The 20,842-nt window shown below is 36.2% G+C and overlaps 1 protein-coding gene across 2 annotated transcripts in view; it reads left to right on the plus strand.

Moving 5' to 3' along the window:
- PRKD1 (protein kinase D1) overlaps positions 1–20,842 on the plus strand; it is a 303,270-nt gene that overhangs the window by 228,495 nt on the left and 53,933 nt on the right. The window contains exons 5-8 of one of the 2 annotated variants that reach the window (XM_036354098.1): positions 4,060–4,083; positions 17,418–17,628; positions 17,773–17,850; positions 19,664–19,868. In XM_036354098.1, coding sequence (XP_036209991.1) covers positions 4,060–4,083; positions 17,418–17,628; positions 17,773–17,850; positions 19,664–19,868 — 518 coding nt within the window. The remainder of the gene's footprint in view (positions 1–4,059; positions 4,084–17,417; positions 17,629–17,772; positions 17,851–19,663; positions 19,869–20,842) is intronic. The other variant, XM_036354107.1, reaches the window with a different exon arrangement.

Consider the following 20,842-nt stretch of genomic DNA (forward strand, 5'->3'; position numbering starts at 1 on the left):
AAGTTACAACAGCTGCTTTTGCTTTTAAGGATAGTAACTGAGAGTCATACTGTTTACAGGATAAACATTTAAAAACAAGTTTAATAAATAAAATAAATTAATTGTGTATTGTTTTCAGTTTTACCAGAAAAAGTTTTTTTTTAAATTATTTAATATCTCACAAGAAATCTAAAGCTCTAAAGTCATTCATCATTAGAATAGATTAGGATCTAGAATGATTAATGCTGAAGATTCTTTTTTGTAAATCTAAGCCAACTTTTTATAACATATACACATATAGATGTGTATATAAATACTTCAAAACATTGTATATAAGTTAAATTTTATAAGTATGGATTAAATTATACATTTAAATTATCATATGAATGCATATATGTATAAATATATAATTTATATATAACTGTAGTTTAGGTTACATAGCTATAGTCTTTAACATGGGTTTTCATGTTTTAAACCACATTATTTAATTGCCTACTTAACCAAATTAAATAATTATTTAATATTTGAGATACCTAATTCCAAATTATATTTTACAACAAATGTTGGAATCACTAGTGTTTTTTTACTGGATGCACATTTTTGTAGTAGAATGCTTAACTATATTTTTAAAGTATACTATTAAAAATCATACTTTAACATGTCTGTCAAGAATGCTTATAAAATTGTGATCAAATCAGATACTTATGGACCATAAGATTCTTTGAAAAATATTATCATAAATGTTCATAACCTTGTATGAGATGCCCTGCAGGTAACTTTCAATGAGAAATGCCTCTGGGAATAATGTGTGACACTGACACAGCGGCTCTCAGAACTGTTTTCTGTACATCAGAGCCCATTGTACCCTCATGAGTGCATTCGTGTCTCTTTTTATCCAATTTCTGAGGAAAGAGGAAACGTTGGCTCACCTTGAGGAGGCCATGGATTTCCCAGTTCTGTGGGCCATGCCTTGGCTCCTTTTTATAGGGCAAAACTACCCTGCTTTACCCAGGCATGCCTGGAGTACAGTGAGCATGTCCCTTTTTATCCCTAGGCAAGACATGAAAGGCCAATAACCCAGTAACTATAGTTTAAAATTTATAGTGCATGCTTAGTCACAGGTAATAGTATGGCAATAATAATTAAACCTATTCGTTTTATATACCATAAAGGATATTTCCATTACTGAAAAGGATAATCGCATTGTTCATTAATGCCACCAGATCACCCATATTGCAAGTCGGCCATGATTGGTATATAGATTTCTCTCAAATGTAAGAAAATGATTTTTCTCTTCCCTACTTGATTCCCTATATTGATTACCAAATCTCCACATACAGATGAAGATATCGGTAATTTCATTAATTTGTCCATTTTCGGCACATAAATTGAATTTCCAATTTCAATCATGTTGCTCACATAGGAAGAGAGGATAACAACACAGGTTATATGACGAGCTCTATCTCTCATCAACTTTGGCAGTAAACTATCAATTATACTAACCATAAAGCAGTTCATCTTTTAAGAAAATCCAAAATGTAGTCAATTTATGGCAGATAGCTATGTAGAGGTGTATATCATTTTGGAAATCATCACCAGTATAAGAAAGAAACAAGAAAAATGCAGCATATCCTTAAGTTGGACTCACTAATATATTGTATCATTACATGTAAATAGACATATTGAGATGATATCCATTTTAGAGACTTTTAGACAGTTGCAGAAGAGAAGTTAGGATTAAAGGATCTTGTCATTTCATTATGCTTTACTCATCTTTTTATTTACAAGTATTCTTGTGGTATATGGGAAAAGTTAAAGCCATTTGACACCATGCTTATCAAAAAGACTGTATGAAGAAGCTGGTATCAGATCAGCTGCTCTGCAAAGGACAGTTATAAAAGCTGAGTAAAATATAACAAAGAATAAAACAATATTTAAAGGTACCCAAGAGCAACTCACAATCAGGATTCTGAGGGACCAATGTGTCAGAAAGAAGGACATCACAGAGTGGTCAGTGCACAGGACCGCCCCCCACAGCAAGCAGTACCAGGCTCAAACTATCAGTACTGCTGAGTTTGAGAACCCCTGATGCAAGACAAAGCTGGAGAGTTTCCCAACATTTTATAAAGCCACAGTTAAGACAATGTGGTATTACACAAGAATAGAAAAATAAATCAATGAAATAGGATAGAGGGAGCCCAGAAACTACATGGTTTATACAGGTCTACTGATTTATGACAAGGGTACCAGTACTGTGAGAAAATGATCTTCTTTTCAACAAATAATGTTGGAACCAATACAAACATATGTACAAGAATTTGGAGTAGAAAAGGCTGTTTTAAACAGGACTCGAATTACTGTTGGCAAGAGGAAAAGATTGATCAATTGAACATTATTAGAATTAGGAAGTTATTTTTATTGAAATATACCATTGAATAAGCCAGAGAGTAGGAGGATATGCCATTAAGCAAGTTACAAAATGGGAGGGTCTTTAATGTATATGTTGTATGATAAAATATGCAAATTGACCGAATGGAGGAATAGCTGGTCGCTATGATGCGCACATACCACTAGGGGGCAGACACTCAATGCAGGTGGTCAGTGTGCTCCCACAGGGGGAGCACTGCTGAGCTAGAAGCAGGACCTAAGCCGGCAGGTGGACATCCCTTGAGGGGTCCCAGACTGCGGACTGCAAGAGGGCGCAGGCCGGGCTGAGGGACCCTCCCTTCCCCCCAGTACATGAATGTTGTGCACTGGGCTTCTATAATCCTATAAAAAAATAAATTAGAATGTATAAAAAAATCTGTAAAGATGTTAGAAGACAGACAACTCAGTTCTGTATAGGCATAATATTTGAACACTTTACAAAAAAAATAGCCAGTAAACATGAAAATATACTTTACATCATGTATGTACTTATCAAGGAGCCTAAAGTTAAAAAATCTACAGTTTTTCCTCAAAGTGCAAAAGTTTATTCGACACCAGAAATATCACTGTTTGCAAAACACAGTCACAAATTTTTAAAAAAATATTTTTTTATTGATTTCAGAGAGAAAGGGAAAAGGAGGTAGAAACATCAATGAAGAGAGAGACACATTGATCAGCTGCTTCCTGCATTACCCCCACTGGGGACGGAGCTGCAACCCAGGCATGTGCCCTAACCAGGAATCAAACGGTGGCCTTCTAGTTCATAGGTTGATGCTCAACCTCTGAGCCACACAAGTCATGCATTTTTGTTATGAAAGAGAGTCAACTCTATTTTAGTTTTGATTTGTTTTTTAGTTAAAAGAGCTGCTCAAGGCTTGAAGGAACAGCGATGAAAAAGAACATATTCATTATAAATTACCAGATATGTGTTGTCTATTTAACCAAGATTTTTCTTATATTTTTCATTGATATTCCTTCTCCTCATAAAAGCATTCAGAATAGTTTTTCACTTTTGAATTATATTTCAACCCGGAATGAAATCAGACAGAAAACTGATATTCAACAAAGACTCTAAAATGAACAAAGAATGCATGGGACATGTTTCTCTCATTATAACTCTAAGCCCATATTGGAATTTCCAGGTTTGTAAACCACTGACTTATTCTTGCCAGTAGGCAGAAAGCAATAGTGTAACATCTGATTACTTTAATGACATTTTCTTCCTTTCCCCATAGAGAGGATACATTATTGTGAAGAAAATCTAATATTTGACTTAAAGGTCAAAAATGCTTCATTCTGTCTATAATTTATTTTCAACAAGGTGAAAGAACAGTCTGTCATCATTGACACTATGGCAAACAGTATTTTTTTTTTGCCTTTACTAGCTCACAACTGTAAATTGTTTTTGTAACCTTGAGTTTGTATCTATAATCCTATTGAAATGTTAAAAAGTAATTTCCAACCCAGCAGTTTGTGTTGCCACAAAGACTAATTAGTATAACAGTTCGCTTTCTCTTGAAAACAAACCTATATAGAACATTATTGAGTAATGTGCATTGCTTTCCTCCAATAACACTATATTTTTTTTTGTCTTTTTCCTCCCTTTATTCTGCTCCTTTGCCTGCTTTTTGCTTTTACAACTTGATCTCTAAGTCTCCTCTGAGTCCTGGCTTTGAGGTATGTACTAACTCTACCATCTTTGCAAACCAACGTTATAACATTAGGTTGTTATCAGACAATTATCTGCATTGATTCTATGAATCAGGTCAGAACTTAGCTCAAAATTGTATGTCAACTATCATTTAAAAAATATTACCCGAGAATCCAATCTATTGAACTGCAAAAAAGAACATATTTTTGTTGTTGTCTTTTCTTGTTGTTCAAGTTTTCACCATCCTCAACAAGATGAAGAGCAGTGCAGGCATTAGGGCCATAGGTCTTGAACTGTTAGATAAAATTTTGCCCGCAGGTAAACTTGTAACTTGATCCCATAACATCGGTGTCTTTTGCATGAAACTGAGCAGACTAGACAGGATACGGTCAGCACTCACTGTATTCAGTAGCATGTTAACTGAAATGTATGCATATTGGAACTGTGTCCTGATGCCAGGTAGCACAGAACCATGTAAAGGTAGGTCACCATCTCAATATACACAGGTTTTGGTTGGCACAAATTAAGGCCTGCCTGAAAATGAATATAACTTTTTCAAGAAGGGAACTTTTAATCCTTAATGGATTATCACAATCTAATTGCTTTTAAAGGGTGGTATGCACGTGGATATTGCAGGGTCTTCATCCAAGAATAATTTTATATGGAAAAGACACACATTTCCTTCATAAAAGGTTTTCATTAAGTCCTCCTCCAAAATTGGCCTTTTATCTTTCCTAAGCAGCAATCAATAACCTGAACATGGAGAAGGGACATTTAGGTCAAGCGTTCGCATAGAGTATATATACAATAGTGCTCTTCTTATGAGAAGTTGTTTTGACCAATTGACTTGTTAATATTTAGTTTTCCTTATTTCTTTATCCCTTGCAAATTGTATTGTTATTTTCCCTCGTGAGACTATAAATTTCAGATACCTTTATTAGTGTTCATTCTAAGACGGTCTTGTTAAGGTAACTCTAACAAAGGAAGCTAATGAAAACACAACCAGAACATATTCTGGGTCAAGTAAAATTGGGAAGTCAAGATACCTTGATTTATAACATGTAAAATGAAGAAATCTCCTTCAATAATAGTAAATTCCTATGTTTATAAATTATCCTAGGTAAAATGGGCCCTTCTTAGAAAAGTACAGGTGAAAGCTCAATAAGTATAATTTTTTATATTCTTGTAAATTTAAATGTAATTTACAATGCCTTCCAGATAGAATTTTAGTGAAGTAGTATCTTTCCCTTTTAATCATCCTTTGTGACTAAAGCCAGGGACAGAGTGTGTAAAGGAGTGACCAGTGGTCTGCTTTCCTGTGGAAGTTGTACAGCTTAACGGCAGCAAGGCCTCCACACGGTAACTCCTGATAAGATACGATGCATTTTGTGCATAAGCTTTTGTTCTTGAACTTGTTTATACCTAGTGTGTTAAAAAGGCAACAGACTTTTCCCCTCCTCTTTATAAATGTCTTGGGGAAAAACAATGCATAAAATTTGATGAAATTTTTAGAGAAATATTTTAGTGACAATTATGATTGCAGAGTTATAGAAATCTGGTCATGGTTCCACGTTCAGTATGTTTTGTGACTCTAAGATGCACAAGTGTGAACTTAGGTCAATGATCTGCCCGCATGGAGCTTCATAAATAGACAATATGCAAATAAATATGTCTTTGTCAGAACTTCCTGGTATTACATCCCAATGCTGTATATTAATTTATTTAATCTACTGTTTAGGTTTTCATTTTTAATTTTAAACAATGTGAAATAAGCATCTTTGTATATATTTTTTACACTTTATGAAAAGTATCAGTTGATTTCTCAATAAGCATTTCTGAATTATTTGTGAGTTATATCCTTAGAAGCAAAATGACTAAAGCATTTATACTTATTTTTTGCTAAATAGTTCTTCAAAAAGTGATAAAAGTTTTAATATATAAATCTGATGATGGTGTAGGAGTTTCTATTTCTTCATACTCTTCCCAACAACACATTTTGTCAATATTTTTTTAAAAAATTTATTAATTTCTTCAGAAAAAATATCTATACTTAACATAATTTTTATTGGAAGATAAACAGCTTTTCATATATTTATTGACTACTTGTTTTTCATCTATGGAGAATTGCCTCTTTTCCTAGTGAGATGATTCTTGGTTGCTTATGTGTTATGACAGGAATCCTCTGTCTGTTATTCTATGATAGAAGTATATTTTCAGTTTTATTTATATTTGTGATGTCTTTTCCCATACTAACATTTTTAGATGGCGAAGAAATATTTTCACTCATTTTCTTATTAAATAATAACTGTTGAAAATAAATCAATATGAGCAGATTAAACATCATATTTTTGTCAAATTATTGAGGAGAATGGTCTTTTCTTGAAGTAAAGTTGCTGAAGTCAAGGTAGAAAGTGAAGCAGAATATGAAACTCGTGTCCTTTGCAACTGCAGTGCACAATTGATGACAATTTTTTATAAAATGTAAGTTAGGCCTGTGGAAATGTATTACAATTTAAGAACATTGCTGAAGTTATTTTAAGTGTTTTAAATGCCCTTTAAGGATGTATTTACTGTCATAGCTTTGAGGTTAAGAGACACAACAGAGAATATTTTTGGTGAAACTAAATTATTCTAGCCTAGTAGTCTTTTTGGTAATTCTTAACAATCAGACTGCTTTCCAGAAATTATTAGGAAATAAATTGCTCATTGCAAAAGTTTTCTCTGTGTTCAACTATTTTATAACCTCACTTTTTCGCATCCTTTAGTTTTTATGAAAGTTAGACAGTATTCAGTTTAACTTTTTTATGTTAGGGTACATATTTTGTAAATAATAATATGCCGTAAACTGCTATTATTTTCATAAAGTTTACTGACTCACATTTAATTAACACAAGCATTGTACTAAAAGGAACTCTTGGCTACATACTTTCCTAGAAAATGACTCATTTATTTACTGTTTTGTTCATTTAAAAATTATAATGAAGATAATACTAGTATTGCATTTTCTATTTATAATTGGATATGATCCTGATATGCTTTCTAATAGTCAAGGTAGATTCTTTTCAATTGAACAAATGATTAAAAAACACACAACTATCTCTAATTCTGAATTAAACTATGATGATATTTCTGGCCAAATGAATATTTCCCGGGATATTTTCCAAAGTAGCAAAAGTCTATATAGCAGTAGAGACTTTAATTGTTGCTTTTGTGTTCTGGAGTTCCAGGAATCCTGGTGATTCATCTGAATTAAGAAATCATTTTTCCATTTAAATATGCACCATGACATCCATATAGTGCATTTGCCAGACATTGCAAAATTTCTTTTGTTGATTGTATAAACTAGTTTTCCAAAGTCAAACCTGGGCAGTGTTTAACCAAGAATTCTTTAACCCACATCTCTCTACCCCCTGAGAGTCAGAAGTGCAGTGGTGGGTTTGTGGGGAAGGAACCCTTCCATAGAATTAAGAGTGCGCGGTCTTCTTTCATGTGCTAATAATCAGCTGTTGGCTGATTTCATTCAGCGTGTCTGGTTTGTTACATGTGCACGCATGCTATGAACAAAAACTTCAAGATCAGATGTGCAATTCTAACTATGAATACTGCAGGAGATTTCCTCATGAACGCCACTGGAGCATGGGGGCATCGTATAGCACTTAACCTGCACTTAGAAACATGTAGGTCTTAGGAACAAATGGATCTTTAATGAAGGCTGTGCTCCCCTCAGGAAAGGTACCAGGGCTTCCATCACACTCCCCACAAGCCATGTCTGAAGACACAAAACATTGCTGTCTATCTTAAGATTACAAAACACCTCCCCCCTGCCCCGTGCCTTATTACCAACAATAGCCATATCATAGTCATGTACCTAATGACCATCAGTATCCATCTAATGTCAGGCCAGATTTCAGTCCTGCCTCCTTTAATCCCTGACCAATCATGAATACTGAGCTCCTGGCTGAGTAATATGAAAAAAGATTGCTCATCTTCACTTTGAGAGTGTACGTGTCCTCAACAATGTCCCTACCCTGCCCTGGCCAGCATGGTAAAGTGGTTAGAGAGTAGGCCCATGCACTGAAGGGTTGCAGGTTCTATTCCTGGTCAAGGGCATGTACCTGGTTTGTAGGTCGATCCCCAGCCCTGGCGGGGGTGTGCAGGAGGCAACCAATCAATGTGTCTCTCTCAAGTCGATGTTTCTCTCTTCTCTCTCTCTCTCTCTCTCTCTCTCTCTCTCTCTCTCTCTCTCTCTCTCTCTCTCTCTCATTTCCTTTCTCCTTCCCTCCCTCCCTCCCTCCCCTCTTCCCCCCACTCTCTCTGAAAAATCAATGGAAAAATAACCTCAGGTGAGGATTAATTTTAAAAAAGAAGACATAATAAAGGAGTGTGAGGAAGGTAAAAGATGAATTGGTACTATAAATTAGACTTTTAGAAACAAGAAATAATTCAGCTTCTAAAATTTTATCTTTTTCAGTAATATTTAGATACATTATTTTACTTGATCCATTAGACCTGGTTTTCTGATATGATCAAATGAATTCTCTCCCTTCTCAAGAAGAGTGAAAGTGGTGCTATTTTTATAATAAATGCAATGAAATGGAAGCCAAAACAATGAAAAAATAACACAGGTTGGGGTGGTATCACCCCAACTTTGCATTGAAAATATCCCTGAGTGATATGATTTCATTGAGTTAGTGTTTTTCTGTATTTTTAAAACTCAATTTTTGGGGGGTAGGTAAAGGAAAAGTCTCATCGTTTCCCTCTCTTTTTTAATTGAGTTGCATTAAAATGTAGCCCTTTCTATCATGTTGTTTCAGAAGCATGTGTGGTCATAAATACAGTGCTTCATGTTCTCGATTGACTGTTACAGGCTGAGGTTCTATAAAATCTGCAAGTTACCCTTCTGGGCCACTTTTGAAGGGAGAGGCTCTAACCTTTGTAGCCGTGGACTGTTCATGGCACGCGTTTCCAGCTTCCTCTCGGTGTTTCCAAGGCAGTGTTTAATGGCACAGCGTTTTTCCGAATTATTTCATTGAGCTTTCCAGTGAACTCACAATCCCAGGCCAGGCCCCTGTCCATTTTAGGCAGGATGAAATACCATGGAAATAGTATGTTCCTAAAATTGCTATTGTTGATACTTCCACATAAACTGTTTTACCACCCCATTCACGTTTAGGTGTAGATCAAATCTGACATTTGAAGCCCCAAAGTAGAAGTTGTTGACATGTAAATTTATTGTCTTCCTCAATAGAAATGCTTCTTTTTTATTGTGTAGAGTGCATAGCATTAAGGTTGCATTGCTTTCAGTAAAAAAGAGAGGTGCTCTTCTGTTATGTCTCCCTTTCCCTCTGGATCCCACAGATTCATGGGATGTTAGTAACTGACATTTTGAAAGAACAATGCCTGTAATTTGCAACAATTCGCTTAACAGTTCTTGTGCTTTTCCTGCAAAGGGAGGTTCACTTAAGAAAATAGTAAGATTCCTTTACCTTTCATTTCTATTTACTTAAAGAGAATGGAAACAATGTAACTTTCAAGACTACTTTAGCACTTAGCACATCCAGATCACCTTGTATTCTTTTTTTTCCTTTATTGATTAAGGTATTACATATGTGTCCTTATCACCTTGTATTCTTAATGAGATTATATGTTATTACTCTGTCAGCTTTCCCAAATTGCTACGAACATGAAGAAATGGATTCTCCACTCTAAAATACAGCATCGTCACCACTAAGCAGGGGGCATACTCCCCCCACCCCCCGTCCTGTAGCAATGCTTTTTATTGGTATGAAAAGGTGTAGATGAGCTTTTACTTATGCTCTGTATTTAGGGTATCCAATTGAGGAGCCACACTCATTTATATATCTGCCACACTTGGCAGGTAGTTCAAGGGATATAGAATCAGAATCGTAGCGGAATAGCACTGAACAATCTGAAACTCATCCAACACCCTACCTGCTACTCAGTGAAATGCAGGACATGGAAACATGGGCGTTTCTATGTGATCTCCATTCCCTGGGGGTCTTCAAACTTGTCCATTGCCCAATAAATCATTCTGGATATTCCCTGACTTCCGATTGAGGAGTAGTGTGTAGTGTTGTTGAAAGGAGCCGATTATTTATTTTTACTTCAGAAAGTAGTCTTTATCATACTGGATATTCACAATGCTGTTTTACTAGCAGTGACTATGAGTAGGGTTAGATAATCATTTCCAAGTGAGATAAAGAGGTTTCAGAGTGTACAAAAGACAGTTCTAAGCAGTTTGAAGATTGGGAGCGCTGAGTCGCCTTAAGCAGAATAGTAATGGCCAATAATACCGAACATGGTCATTGCGTGGCAAGACTACTTCAGTGTTCACACCAAATGTCTTCCTCAGGAAACTCTTTTTCTGAATGTCCCCTGCACTTCCTCCATCGATGTGGTTTATCTTTTCTGCAAACCTTCATATATATGGGCCCTTGTTCTGTGTGAGGCAGTATTGCAGCGGTTGGTGATACAGTAATGAACAGAATAGTTAAGATTCTCTCTCCATGGAATTTACATTCTTTTGAAGGGCTACGGTAAAAAACCAATAAGCAAATAGGTAATAAGACAGTTGCAGACTGCAGTATTGACTCAACAAGAGACAGGTGATGTGCCAAAGAGTGAACAGGGAACGGTCAGTAAGTTAGGTGGTCTGGAGGTCTCTTGGAGAAGGTGCCATGTGAACTGAAATTTGGAGAATAAGGCAAAACCATCCGAAAGAGCACATGCTACTGTGGATAGTAACAATTACGTTGTGTCCAGAATTCTGCTAGATAGTAAATTCATTGGGCACAGAGAATAATATTTAGGGTCTTTATATGTTCTGCAGCATCTTAATTGGGCTTTGAGAAGGGGTTTGCAATGGAGAACACTTCTACACTTCTTAAATCAGATAGAGCCATCTCGATGGCAGTAGGAGAGAACTAGTATAAGGTGTTGTTCTGCATAGTTCTTTGAATGTTGTTAGTTAAAAATGCTAGGTTTTCTTAAAATTCCTGGAATAAAGGACTAAGTATTTGGTTGCATCTGTTTTCACACAGTTGTGCTAGTACCTGAATAGAAAAGTAGGCAGGCAGCTGAGTGATGCTTATACAATAGAAGCTGTTTATTCAGTTAGTCATTATGTTCTAGAAAACATGTGTGACTCATATGCTATCCTCTGAGCACAGACAGGCTGGTTCAAAGGCTCTTCTGTAGGTCAAGGTTAAAGGATTCACAATATTTTCACATTGCATTTTGGCGTGTAGAATATACTATTAATTATCTTCACTGTTTCGTATGAACTCTTCCTTCATGACTTAAATGAGGAGAAGAAAATACTTTCTATTTTTATATTGGTATAAAACCAGGGAAAATGAAAGCTGGGAGGGATTATGGAGAGAGAAATCATTGTTATCAGCCAGAGCAAGAATATATGAATTCATAGGTCTGGAACTTTACAAGCTGTATGATCTCTGACAAATGACTTAACCACATTGGGATTTGGTTTCCTTCTCCGTAAAAGGGGCATCATAACATGAGTGGTCATGGGGTTTAAATGAATTAATGCATGTAGAGGGATATGAAAAGAGTTTGGCACATATGAAAGTTATAAAAAGTGTGTTATGCCTAGTTCAAAGGTCAGACTCCCCATGAGCTAAATTTGTTACCCAAATAAGTTGACTGGCAAAATACTTCAAATTTTTTTAGAGTTGCCTATATTTTGAAATGGAGTTATTTCATAAAACAGTTGGATTTTCTGCTTCTTTTGAAAAGCTAAGAGGTCTGGAGACGCTGGGTTTACACACTCACATGGCAGCTATTAGCAGTGTTTGAGCAGTGGCCATCCCTTTTATATTGAGCCCATCCTCTCCAATTTACTCTAGTCCACACTATTTTCTATGCCTCCCTGACATCGAGGGGCCACCTATTAATATGAACAGAGTTGAGCGTGCTACCTTTCTCTTTCCAGGGCAGAAGAGTTCTCCACAGATTCATGTTGGACAGGCCAAGTAAGGGTCAGGATCAGGAAGAAGATGAGTTCAAAGAGCAGTTATAGTTGTAGCCAATTGTACACTCTCAATAAAGCAAATCTGTAGAAGTTACAGTCCATGTAATATTAAGTTATTGAAATATGCTTATATTACAGCCTGTATTTTAAATATTTCTATTGAAATGTCTTGTCCATTTTGTTCCCAGGCATTGACTTCCTGAAAACATTCATTCTGATGAGTACAAGCAATGCTTATTTTTTTATCAAGTACTAGATGTGTGTTTTCATTAATAGAGGACAAATATTTTAAGACACTATCCTTCCCTTAGAAATTTATTGTCTGATGATTGAGAAAGCACCACAAAGAATTGTCAATGCGTATGCTAAAATATTCTGTATGTTTTTTGTTTCCTTTAACTCAAGGTGTAGCTTATGTCACCCAAAATCCAGTCCCAATGTGGGGCTGTGAAATGAATTTTAGTTAATAAATATAAATATTTTAATACTATAGAAGTTTTCATTTGAACCATGTTTTTATTGTGTGTGTTTTTCTATTAATCCTCACCTGAGGATATTGTTTCCATTGATTTTTTTAGAGAGAGAGAGAAAAGGAAGGAGGGAGGAGGAGAGAGAAATATCAATATGAGAGAGATATTTATGAATTGGTTGCCTCCCAAACCTGGGATCAAACGTGCAACCCAGATATGTGCCCTTGACTGGGAATCGAAGCCAGACCCTTCCATCCTCAGGTTGATGCTCTATCCATGGAGAAACAGGCTATTGTTTTGTTTTTGATTTATGTCTTTGAATCATGCTTTTTGTAAAGTGACTTTTATCTCTCAGGAAATACCATGTTTGATCTCTACATAAATAACAACAAGCAAACCACAAGTTAAGTCAGCATTCCCCCGTCTTTTTTCTAGCTTTGCTAATGAAGAGAATTTGTTTTGAAGTGGAATATGCCTTGTTTCCAAGTCCTGTTAAATGTTTAAAGACTTGCTGGCAGATGGAGTTTCCATAATGTAATCTAAGCAATCATTTCCTGGGAAGGTTCCACACTTGCTGAGTCATTCCTTTAGCCACCAGTTTCAAAAACAAAGTCAGTCTCTGCAAAGCAGGATGCACTGTCTCAGGAGGTAGGTGCCCAGCGCTTATAGTTTTCACGTTGGCAGTCATTTCAGATGAAACACTGTTAGCATAAGGAGGCTGCAGTTCCTTCACAAGACCTCAGGCTTTTAACCAAATTTTAATCTCTCTAATCTTTACGCTGTTTAATCTCCAATTCTACCTTTAATGTCAGCTTTCCTCACTTTTCTGTTCTCATATTCCTCACATCCTTGATATGATTCCTCTTGCATTGAGAACACAAAAGACAGGGTTATATTTTTTATCATCTATAATTTGTTAAATCTAATCATTTACATACAGCCACCCCAATGCCATATGTTATGATAATGTCAGTTCTCACAAAAGTTCCACACACACCTGTAATTTGATCCAAACTCCTCAACTCAGGAAAAGAGCAATTTGTAGGACCCATGACTAATGTAAAAATGAAAATTTTTGGAAGCATATCCTCCTGTATGCTTACTATAACTATGGAGAAGGGCATTTTAAGTATATTCTGCAAGTTCTGAGCCAGTTTTGCTCTGAACATAATAATGAAGTAGCATAAAACAAAACGTAGTTGTTTCCTTTCCAAAGCATTTTAACGTTCCTCCCTATTCCTGTAAAAAACAACAACAACAACAACAAAAACAAACAAACAAAAAACAATCATCCTATAAATATCCCAGGTTCACACATGGCCAAAGTGGAACAGCAAGAAACAGTGAAAATCAATTTAATTAACTTAGTAAACCTAATACAACCTTTACTAGTGTTGATGAGAAATGAAGAATTTTTTTTATTACCAGAGTCTACTTTAAATAAATGTCTTACTTAAAATTCTAAAGTACTGTACACATTATAATGAAGTATACAAATCAGGAAACAAGTAAAATGAAGTGAATGAAGAAATAACGCACTTTGTATAATAATGCATTTCTTTAAAAAGCCCTGGAATGGAGACTCTGGACACTGGCTTTGCTTTTAGCTCTGCTGGATCCCCAACTGCACCTTTTCCAGGTCTTGTTTCAGGAAAATGGGCCTTTGGAAACTGAGGAATATATTTTCACACAAACAAAAGCTTTCTACCACACCTCATCTTCATGTGGGGGCCTCCAGGAATCCTTATTCCAGTGGCACCCCAAGAATCCCACTCCCACTAGCAATGGAGAAAATCCTTAGAAATGTTTGGTTTGTGTCTCCATCATTGGAAATATTTAAAGAGCTAATTGCTGATGACAGAAATGGTGGGTTTCCAACATTTATATCAATAATGATAAATATATATATATCATAGAACAATAGCCTGATTTCATAGGCTTTTGTTTTTGTTTGTTTGACAATTTGTTATATATCAATGATGACCCTGTTTTACATTTTGATTGAAGAATGGGTAAATTTCTCATAAGCATTTACAAAATCATCAGATAGTGGCACAGTGTTCTTTTTTGTATTCCCTTCTTAGATTTGCCTCATAATAGGGGAAAGCACATGTAAATGAATGCGTGCACACTCCCAAAACATAGAACTTAATTCTGCAAACAAAACTTCAGAAGGCTTCGTCACTCTTCCTTTCCCCAAAGTGTTTATCTAATAAACTACTCGATCTCCTTCCAGCAATAAATTAGCTCCCACATGAGAAGTCACCATCCAGCACCCTGTCTCAATATTTTAAAATTCTACTTTATCATATGGAAATACAGGCCACATTGGAAACGACTAATTATGTTTGCAACTATAAAAATTTTTAATGATAGTATTTCGGGTCATGTTGCTAGCTAATTGTAATTTTAAGATGTCATGAACGACAGGAGTGCATTCTTTATTAGTGCTAGTAAAATCTTAAATTGCTATTAAATCTTAAATGCTAGTAAAGTCTTAATTTCTGACACTAAATTATGCAGTTTAGGTTCTTCTGGGCCAGGGACACATGTGGCCGTGTGAATCTCCTCATTGCCTGAATGTGTGTGCAGTACAGTGTCTGGACACAAAGGGACAGCCAGTTTCTTTTCCCTAAACTCACGTAATGTTTTAGAATTCTGGTTCTTATAGTTTATGGCAGTGTTTATTTGAATGTTACTATGTTGCATGAGAAGAAAACTGTCAGTTTAAACATATTGCCTCTTACTCTTCTAAATGAATTTGCCCCATGGTATAGTAAATAGTCTTATGTCGATCTGGCTCTGCTAACAGCCTAGAGTTAGGTATCTTAAATTAAGGAAAATAACTCGAGTGATGTTGTCAAGTTTTCATATGACTTTCCAAATCTGAGAGCATTTTAAGTCTGCTGAGAAAGTGTGACATCAGGTCAGCTTTTATTCTGAGTGTTGAAACTTTCCAACTATGGAAAAACATCACTTTTCATTTTAGTCTGTGCCTAAAACTGGCCTGTTGGCTACAATTCCTCAAGAAGGACACATGAAACAGGGACCTAACCCCATGGACTTAATTATTTTTCAATCCCTAAGATATTTCTTCAGTATGTTCATGATTCTGGTTTGGCAGGCCTTGGCCCATCTTTATAAGCTCCCCAGATGTCTCTGCAGGAGCTGAGCCTTTCCAGAGTGATTATATTTTATAGTTTTCTTTTATGGAATTGTAATTCTAACTGTAACTGTAGACATAATAATCCTAACTAGAACCTCATATCAAAAAGCTTTTATTGCAGCTAGTGAATTTCAAAATCAAAATTTCCCCATTTGGTAATAAGTAGTATTAACCTTTTGGTGCAGACAGGGATAGAAATGGATGGAAATTATATATAAATACTAGAGGCCCGGTGCATGAAATTGGTGCATGGGGTGTCCCTCAGCCCAGCCTGCACACTTTCCAATCTGGGATCCCTTGGGGGATGTCTCTCGCAATCCAGGACCACTGGCTCCTAACCACTCACCTGCCTGCCTGCCTAATGCCCCCAACTGCCCTCCCCTGCTGGCCTGGTCATGCCCAACTGCCCTCCCTTGCAGGCCAGTTCGCCCCCAGCTGCCCTCCCCTGCCAGCCTGATCTCTCTCCTAACTGCTCTCCCCTGCCAGCCTGATCTCGCCCTTAACTGCCTCTGCCTCGGCCCTCACCACCATGGCTTTGTCCGGAAGGAAGTGGGACGTCCAGAAGATGGCCAGTTGACCCGGTCTAATTAGCATATTACCCCTTCATTAGTATAGATGATTTTTTTCATCTTGTCAGAATCACTCCAAATTAGAAATTGACTAAGTAAGATGATAATACAAGTAATCTTGGCTTTACTATTTACTAGCATTTGACACAAAATAATTTATTTAAACTTTATGAGTTATGATGCCTCAACTATAGATAATAAAGCCTATCTGATATTATAAGGCACCTAACACAATAATTACTCAGTTTAGAAGCTTAATGAGTGAGATAATTATAAGCATAATTATAACAACTATTAAAAATAATTTAATTTATCTTTTCTTTTGATGATTTCCAAATACATTTATTCTGATGATTCCCAAGTATGTTTCCATGATGTCAAGAGGTACCATGAAATTGTCCAAAACACTGAAAACAGTTAATTTTAATTTGTTTAATTTTTGAAACATATGCCTTGGGTTGATTAATTCCAAAACAAGAGACAAGAGTGTACAGAGATATAATTGTAACCAGAACACCAATATTTGTGTGTCTTGTATAGTCCACCAGTTTCTGTGTTTTCCAATTATAAAAAAGATAGTATAAATTTCATCCTTTATTTTCATATGGTTGAGATCATTTTAAATCATATTTTTTCCTCAGAGTGAATCCAAAGAAATTGTAAGTGTTTTTCAGATAAAGTACTATGTATGGTAGACCTGACGGGATTTACTTTTCATTTTCTATTTTTGTGAACTGCTTATATTTTCTAACCATGTGCATGGAATACTATAGAAAATGTCAATGAAGTAATTTGCACAATGGGGTTAAGGACCATTTTTTTTTTCAACTCTATATTCCTGTCTTGAAGTTATTATATTACTTTTAGAAGCCCAAAAATTTTGTAAGTTCTAGAAATGAGGTTCAAATATCCTGATTTCCACTTCTCTTCATTTCAAACTATAAAAACAAGGTAATTCAAATAAGAAGTAAAGGGTTGATAAATACACTCATGAACAGAAACAGTTTTGCCTTATATAGCTCATATTCTTAAGGATCAAGCCACTAAACACAATAGTAAAACAAAATGTGTTTAAAATGCATAAAGATGCCAATCAAGTACTCTCTTACATTTTAATGTTCTTTATTGCTTTTGAAACCTATAGCAAAAGTCACCATCAGAATCATTTATTGGTCGAGAGAAGAGGTCGAATTCTCAGTCATACATCGGACGCCCCATTCAGCTGGACAAGATTTTGATGTCGAAAGTGAAGGTGCCCCACACGTTCGTCATCCACTCGTACACGCGGCCCACCGTGTGCCAGTACTGCAAGAAGCTCCTCAAGGGACTCTTCAGGCAGGGCCTGCAGTGCAAAGGTAGGGAGGCGCCTGCCGCCGGCATCTTCGCCAGCCAAAGGAGAGCCTTAGCCCTCATCCATGTGAAATTACATTTCTTTGTTTTACAACTCACTTGCTGATGAATTCTTGGTTTTTATCTTCTTTTAAAATCATTGTGGTTAGATTGCAGATTCAACTGTCATAAACGCTGTGCACCTAAAGTACCCAACAACTGCCTGGGCGAAGTGAGCATCAATGGAGGTGGGTACAAACCAGCAGTCTGTCTCAGAGGCTGTCAGCTAGCGGGATTTTTTTTTTTACTGTTTGTTTGTTTGTTTTTCCGTTCAGATACTTGTGTGACTCAGCTAAAAATAAATTATGGCCTCAGTTTGTCCGACTGCACTGTAGAAAATCACCCATCCCAGCACATCGGGTTTTGATAAAAACCAAAGAGATTATCTCTGTTTTTACACGGGGAACAGCCAGTACTAAAAATTTGGATTCCACAATTTCTTCTCCAGTTGTCCCTTTTAGTACACCTCTCCCAGTTTGTTTGGAAATGTAGAAAGTGTTGGAATGTTGGAATGCTTACAAGTTATAACTGTGTGTCTCTTTCCCCCATCCTCATTCCAAGCCCTGAGACCAAGGATTACTTTTCATTCCTGTTGGTCAAGGGAGGGAAGATACAGAGACTGTCCCATCAGGAAATAATCTCCCTCTTCCTCCACCCAGCTACTCTCATTATACATGAGCCATTAACCTGAAACTTTAATAATAAAAGGAACTTTAATTCAGCCAATTAAAAATACTTATCATTTTCTACATTTCGGAAGTATTCCTTTGGGAAAACTCTAGCTACATAAATTAATTTTGAATGATTCTTTAAGAAAAATGCCATGTCTTAAAGGAACAGCTCCCATTTCATTTCCAAGTAGTATTCCTCATGAATTCTTAGCAAAGTATTTGACTCTCTATCTGTCCCAGGCTAACATTTTCCATGGATAGAGGACTGCTATCTACCTTCAGTCTCATATCAGTTTTCTGATTCCTCTGGAAAGAAAAATTGTGATACAATACCAAAGAGACAAATTGATATTTATTTACGTATTTATGTATTTATGTATTTATTTATTTATTTTGCTAAAACACTGAAGAACAAGATTATCTTTCTCTATAACTTTCTTCTCTGGAAGAAACACCTAACTATTAGAAGAAGGGAATTCTCTTCAGGCAAATATTCCCTGATTAGTTTGTGCCTTGGAGATTTGTGCATGAATTAACTGCCAAAATGGAAAGCTTGGCCATTTTCCCACTTCCTGTGACATGTGGTATGGACTTTGTTCCAACCCAGAAAATGTCAATATACTCTTGATAACTACAACTAAAGGGGGAAAGTGCCATTTTTGACATAGTTAATTTCTTTGAAATTGCATTTTCCCAGACAGTCAGATAAATCTGGTAAAATGTGAATTTTCCAAGCTTGGCAGGCTAGAATCTCTGATCAGTTTATTTTCTAATTTTAAAATAAGTACTCTGTATCAGTAAATGGTTATAATTTATTTCACTACTATCAACTTGGTAATTCAATATAACTTCAAATATTCAATATCTTAGGTATTTAAAAAATGCTTCTTATGTGACCAATTTTACATATTGGAATTTATGACTTAAAAAGAATCAATGACCCTGAGAAGTTTTGCATGTGGAAGTTTCCCTCATCTACCCAAATATTTTTTTCTTCCCACCAGGGCTGAGAAATTTCTACTTCACTTTTGCCTGTATCATTTGCTTCCCGGCATTTCGCCTCTATCCCACCCTTGCCTTTCTTCTACGGCTCTCCATGACTTTTCATGTTTTTTAGGCATAATAAACAAGCATCAGCTTGTAAATTATCTATTCATCCTCTCATAAATTCAGATTCTTATAAATAAATTTTTTTAAAACAGGAAAGATAAATTCTTCAAATAACTACTCTTTTAGGGCTTCTGGTTGATTCCTTTTCGAATTGCCTTTGTCTTAAGCCCTGGCTCCAGGATTTCAGGCTAATCTTCACAGGTGTAAACAATTTTTTTAGATTTGCTTAGCCCTGGGGCAGAGTCTGATGTGGTCATGGAAGAAGGGAGTGACGACAATGACAGTGAGAGGAACAGTGGGCTCATGGACGACATGGAAGAAGCAATGGTCCAGGATGCTGCGATGGTGATGGCAGAGTGCCAGAACGACAGTGGGGAAATGCAGGACCCAGACCCAGACCCAGAGGACTCCAACAGAACCATCAGGTGAGGGCTGCACTCACAGCCTCGGTCCAACAGTGGACCTCCAGCTGACATTTTAATCTACTACAAAAGAAAGTTCTAGTGTGTGCTTAATTTGTTCGTGAATGAGCTGTGTTCTGCAGAGGATAGAAAGCCTTTGGAGTTAGGAGGTCAGGATCCCTTGGAGAAGTGTAGTTTGCATCCTTTTCTAGCATTGCCTCAGTCTTTGACCCACTTTTTAAATTTATTTTTATTTTTTGCATGTGAGGGATTCTCATATTTGCCATCTACAACTTTACTACTAAATTGTTTATGCGAACCTTATTGTATAGAAACACAAAGATTGGGGAGGCATCTCAGACGATAGCATTTATTTTATAGCTGGCCCCTATTACAAATATCACATATGTCTACACTGTACTTTCAGAAGTGTGTGAAATTTTACAGTTGTGATCTAGCCATCTATACTTTTTAAATTACTATCTGATCTCCATTTTTTTACATTTGGGGTCAGCACACTCTGGGCAAATTAGGATGCTGCCCGATTTGTAATAGTTGTATCAGAACATGATCATGCCCATTCACAATGTCTGTGGGCACATGTGCTCTTCAGTTGGCAGAGTTTAGTATTTTGCAAAACCTAAAATATTTGTTTCCTTGTCCTTTACAGAAAATTTCCCAATCTCTAATTTATAAGTGTTTTCAAACTCTTGTGTCCATTTATAAATGCCATATGCATTGCCAAACTGAAATTGTTCATCAGATTAAAGCAATCAAATAATGACATTTTTTCCATTTAATAGAGTAAAGCCTATTTCTAAAATATTGGAAAATATTAGTTTTATGGTCCACCTATCTTCTGAATATGTACATTTCTTTAGTATCAAAGGAGGCTACAAGGTGTTGTGTTTGCATGGATACATGTGGGAGTGAGAAGGGAAGAGGACACAGAGACAGAAAAAAAGAGAGATAAAAGGTTGGCATAATTCCATGGGGAA

This window comes from Myotis myotis, unplaced genomic scaffold, assembly GCF_014108235.1.
Source record: "Myotis myotis isolate mMyoMyo1 unplaced genomic scaffold, mMyoMyo1.p scaffold_m19_p_1, whole genome shotgun sequence".
NCBI classification, from domain to species: domain Eukaryota; kingdom Metazoa; phylum Chordata; class Mammalia; order Chiroptera; family Vespertilionidae; genus Myotis; species Myotis myotis.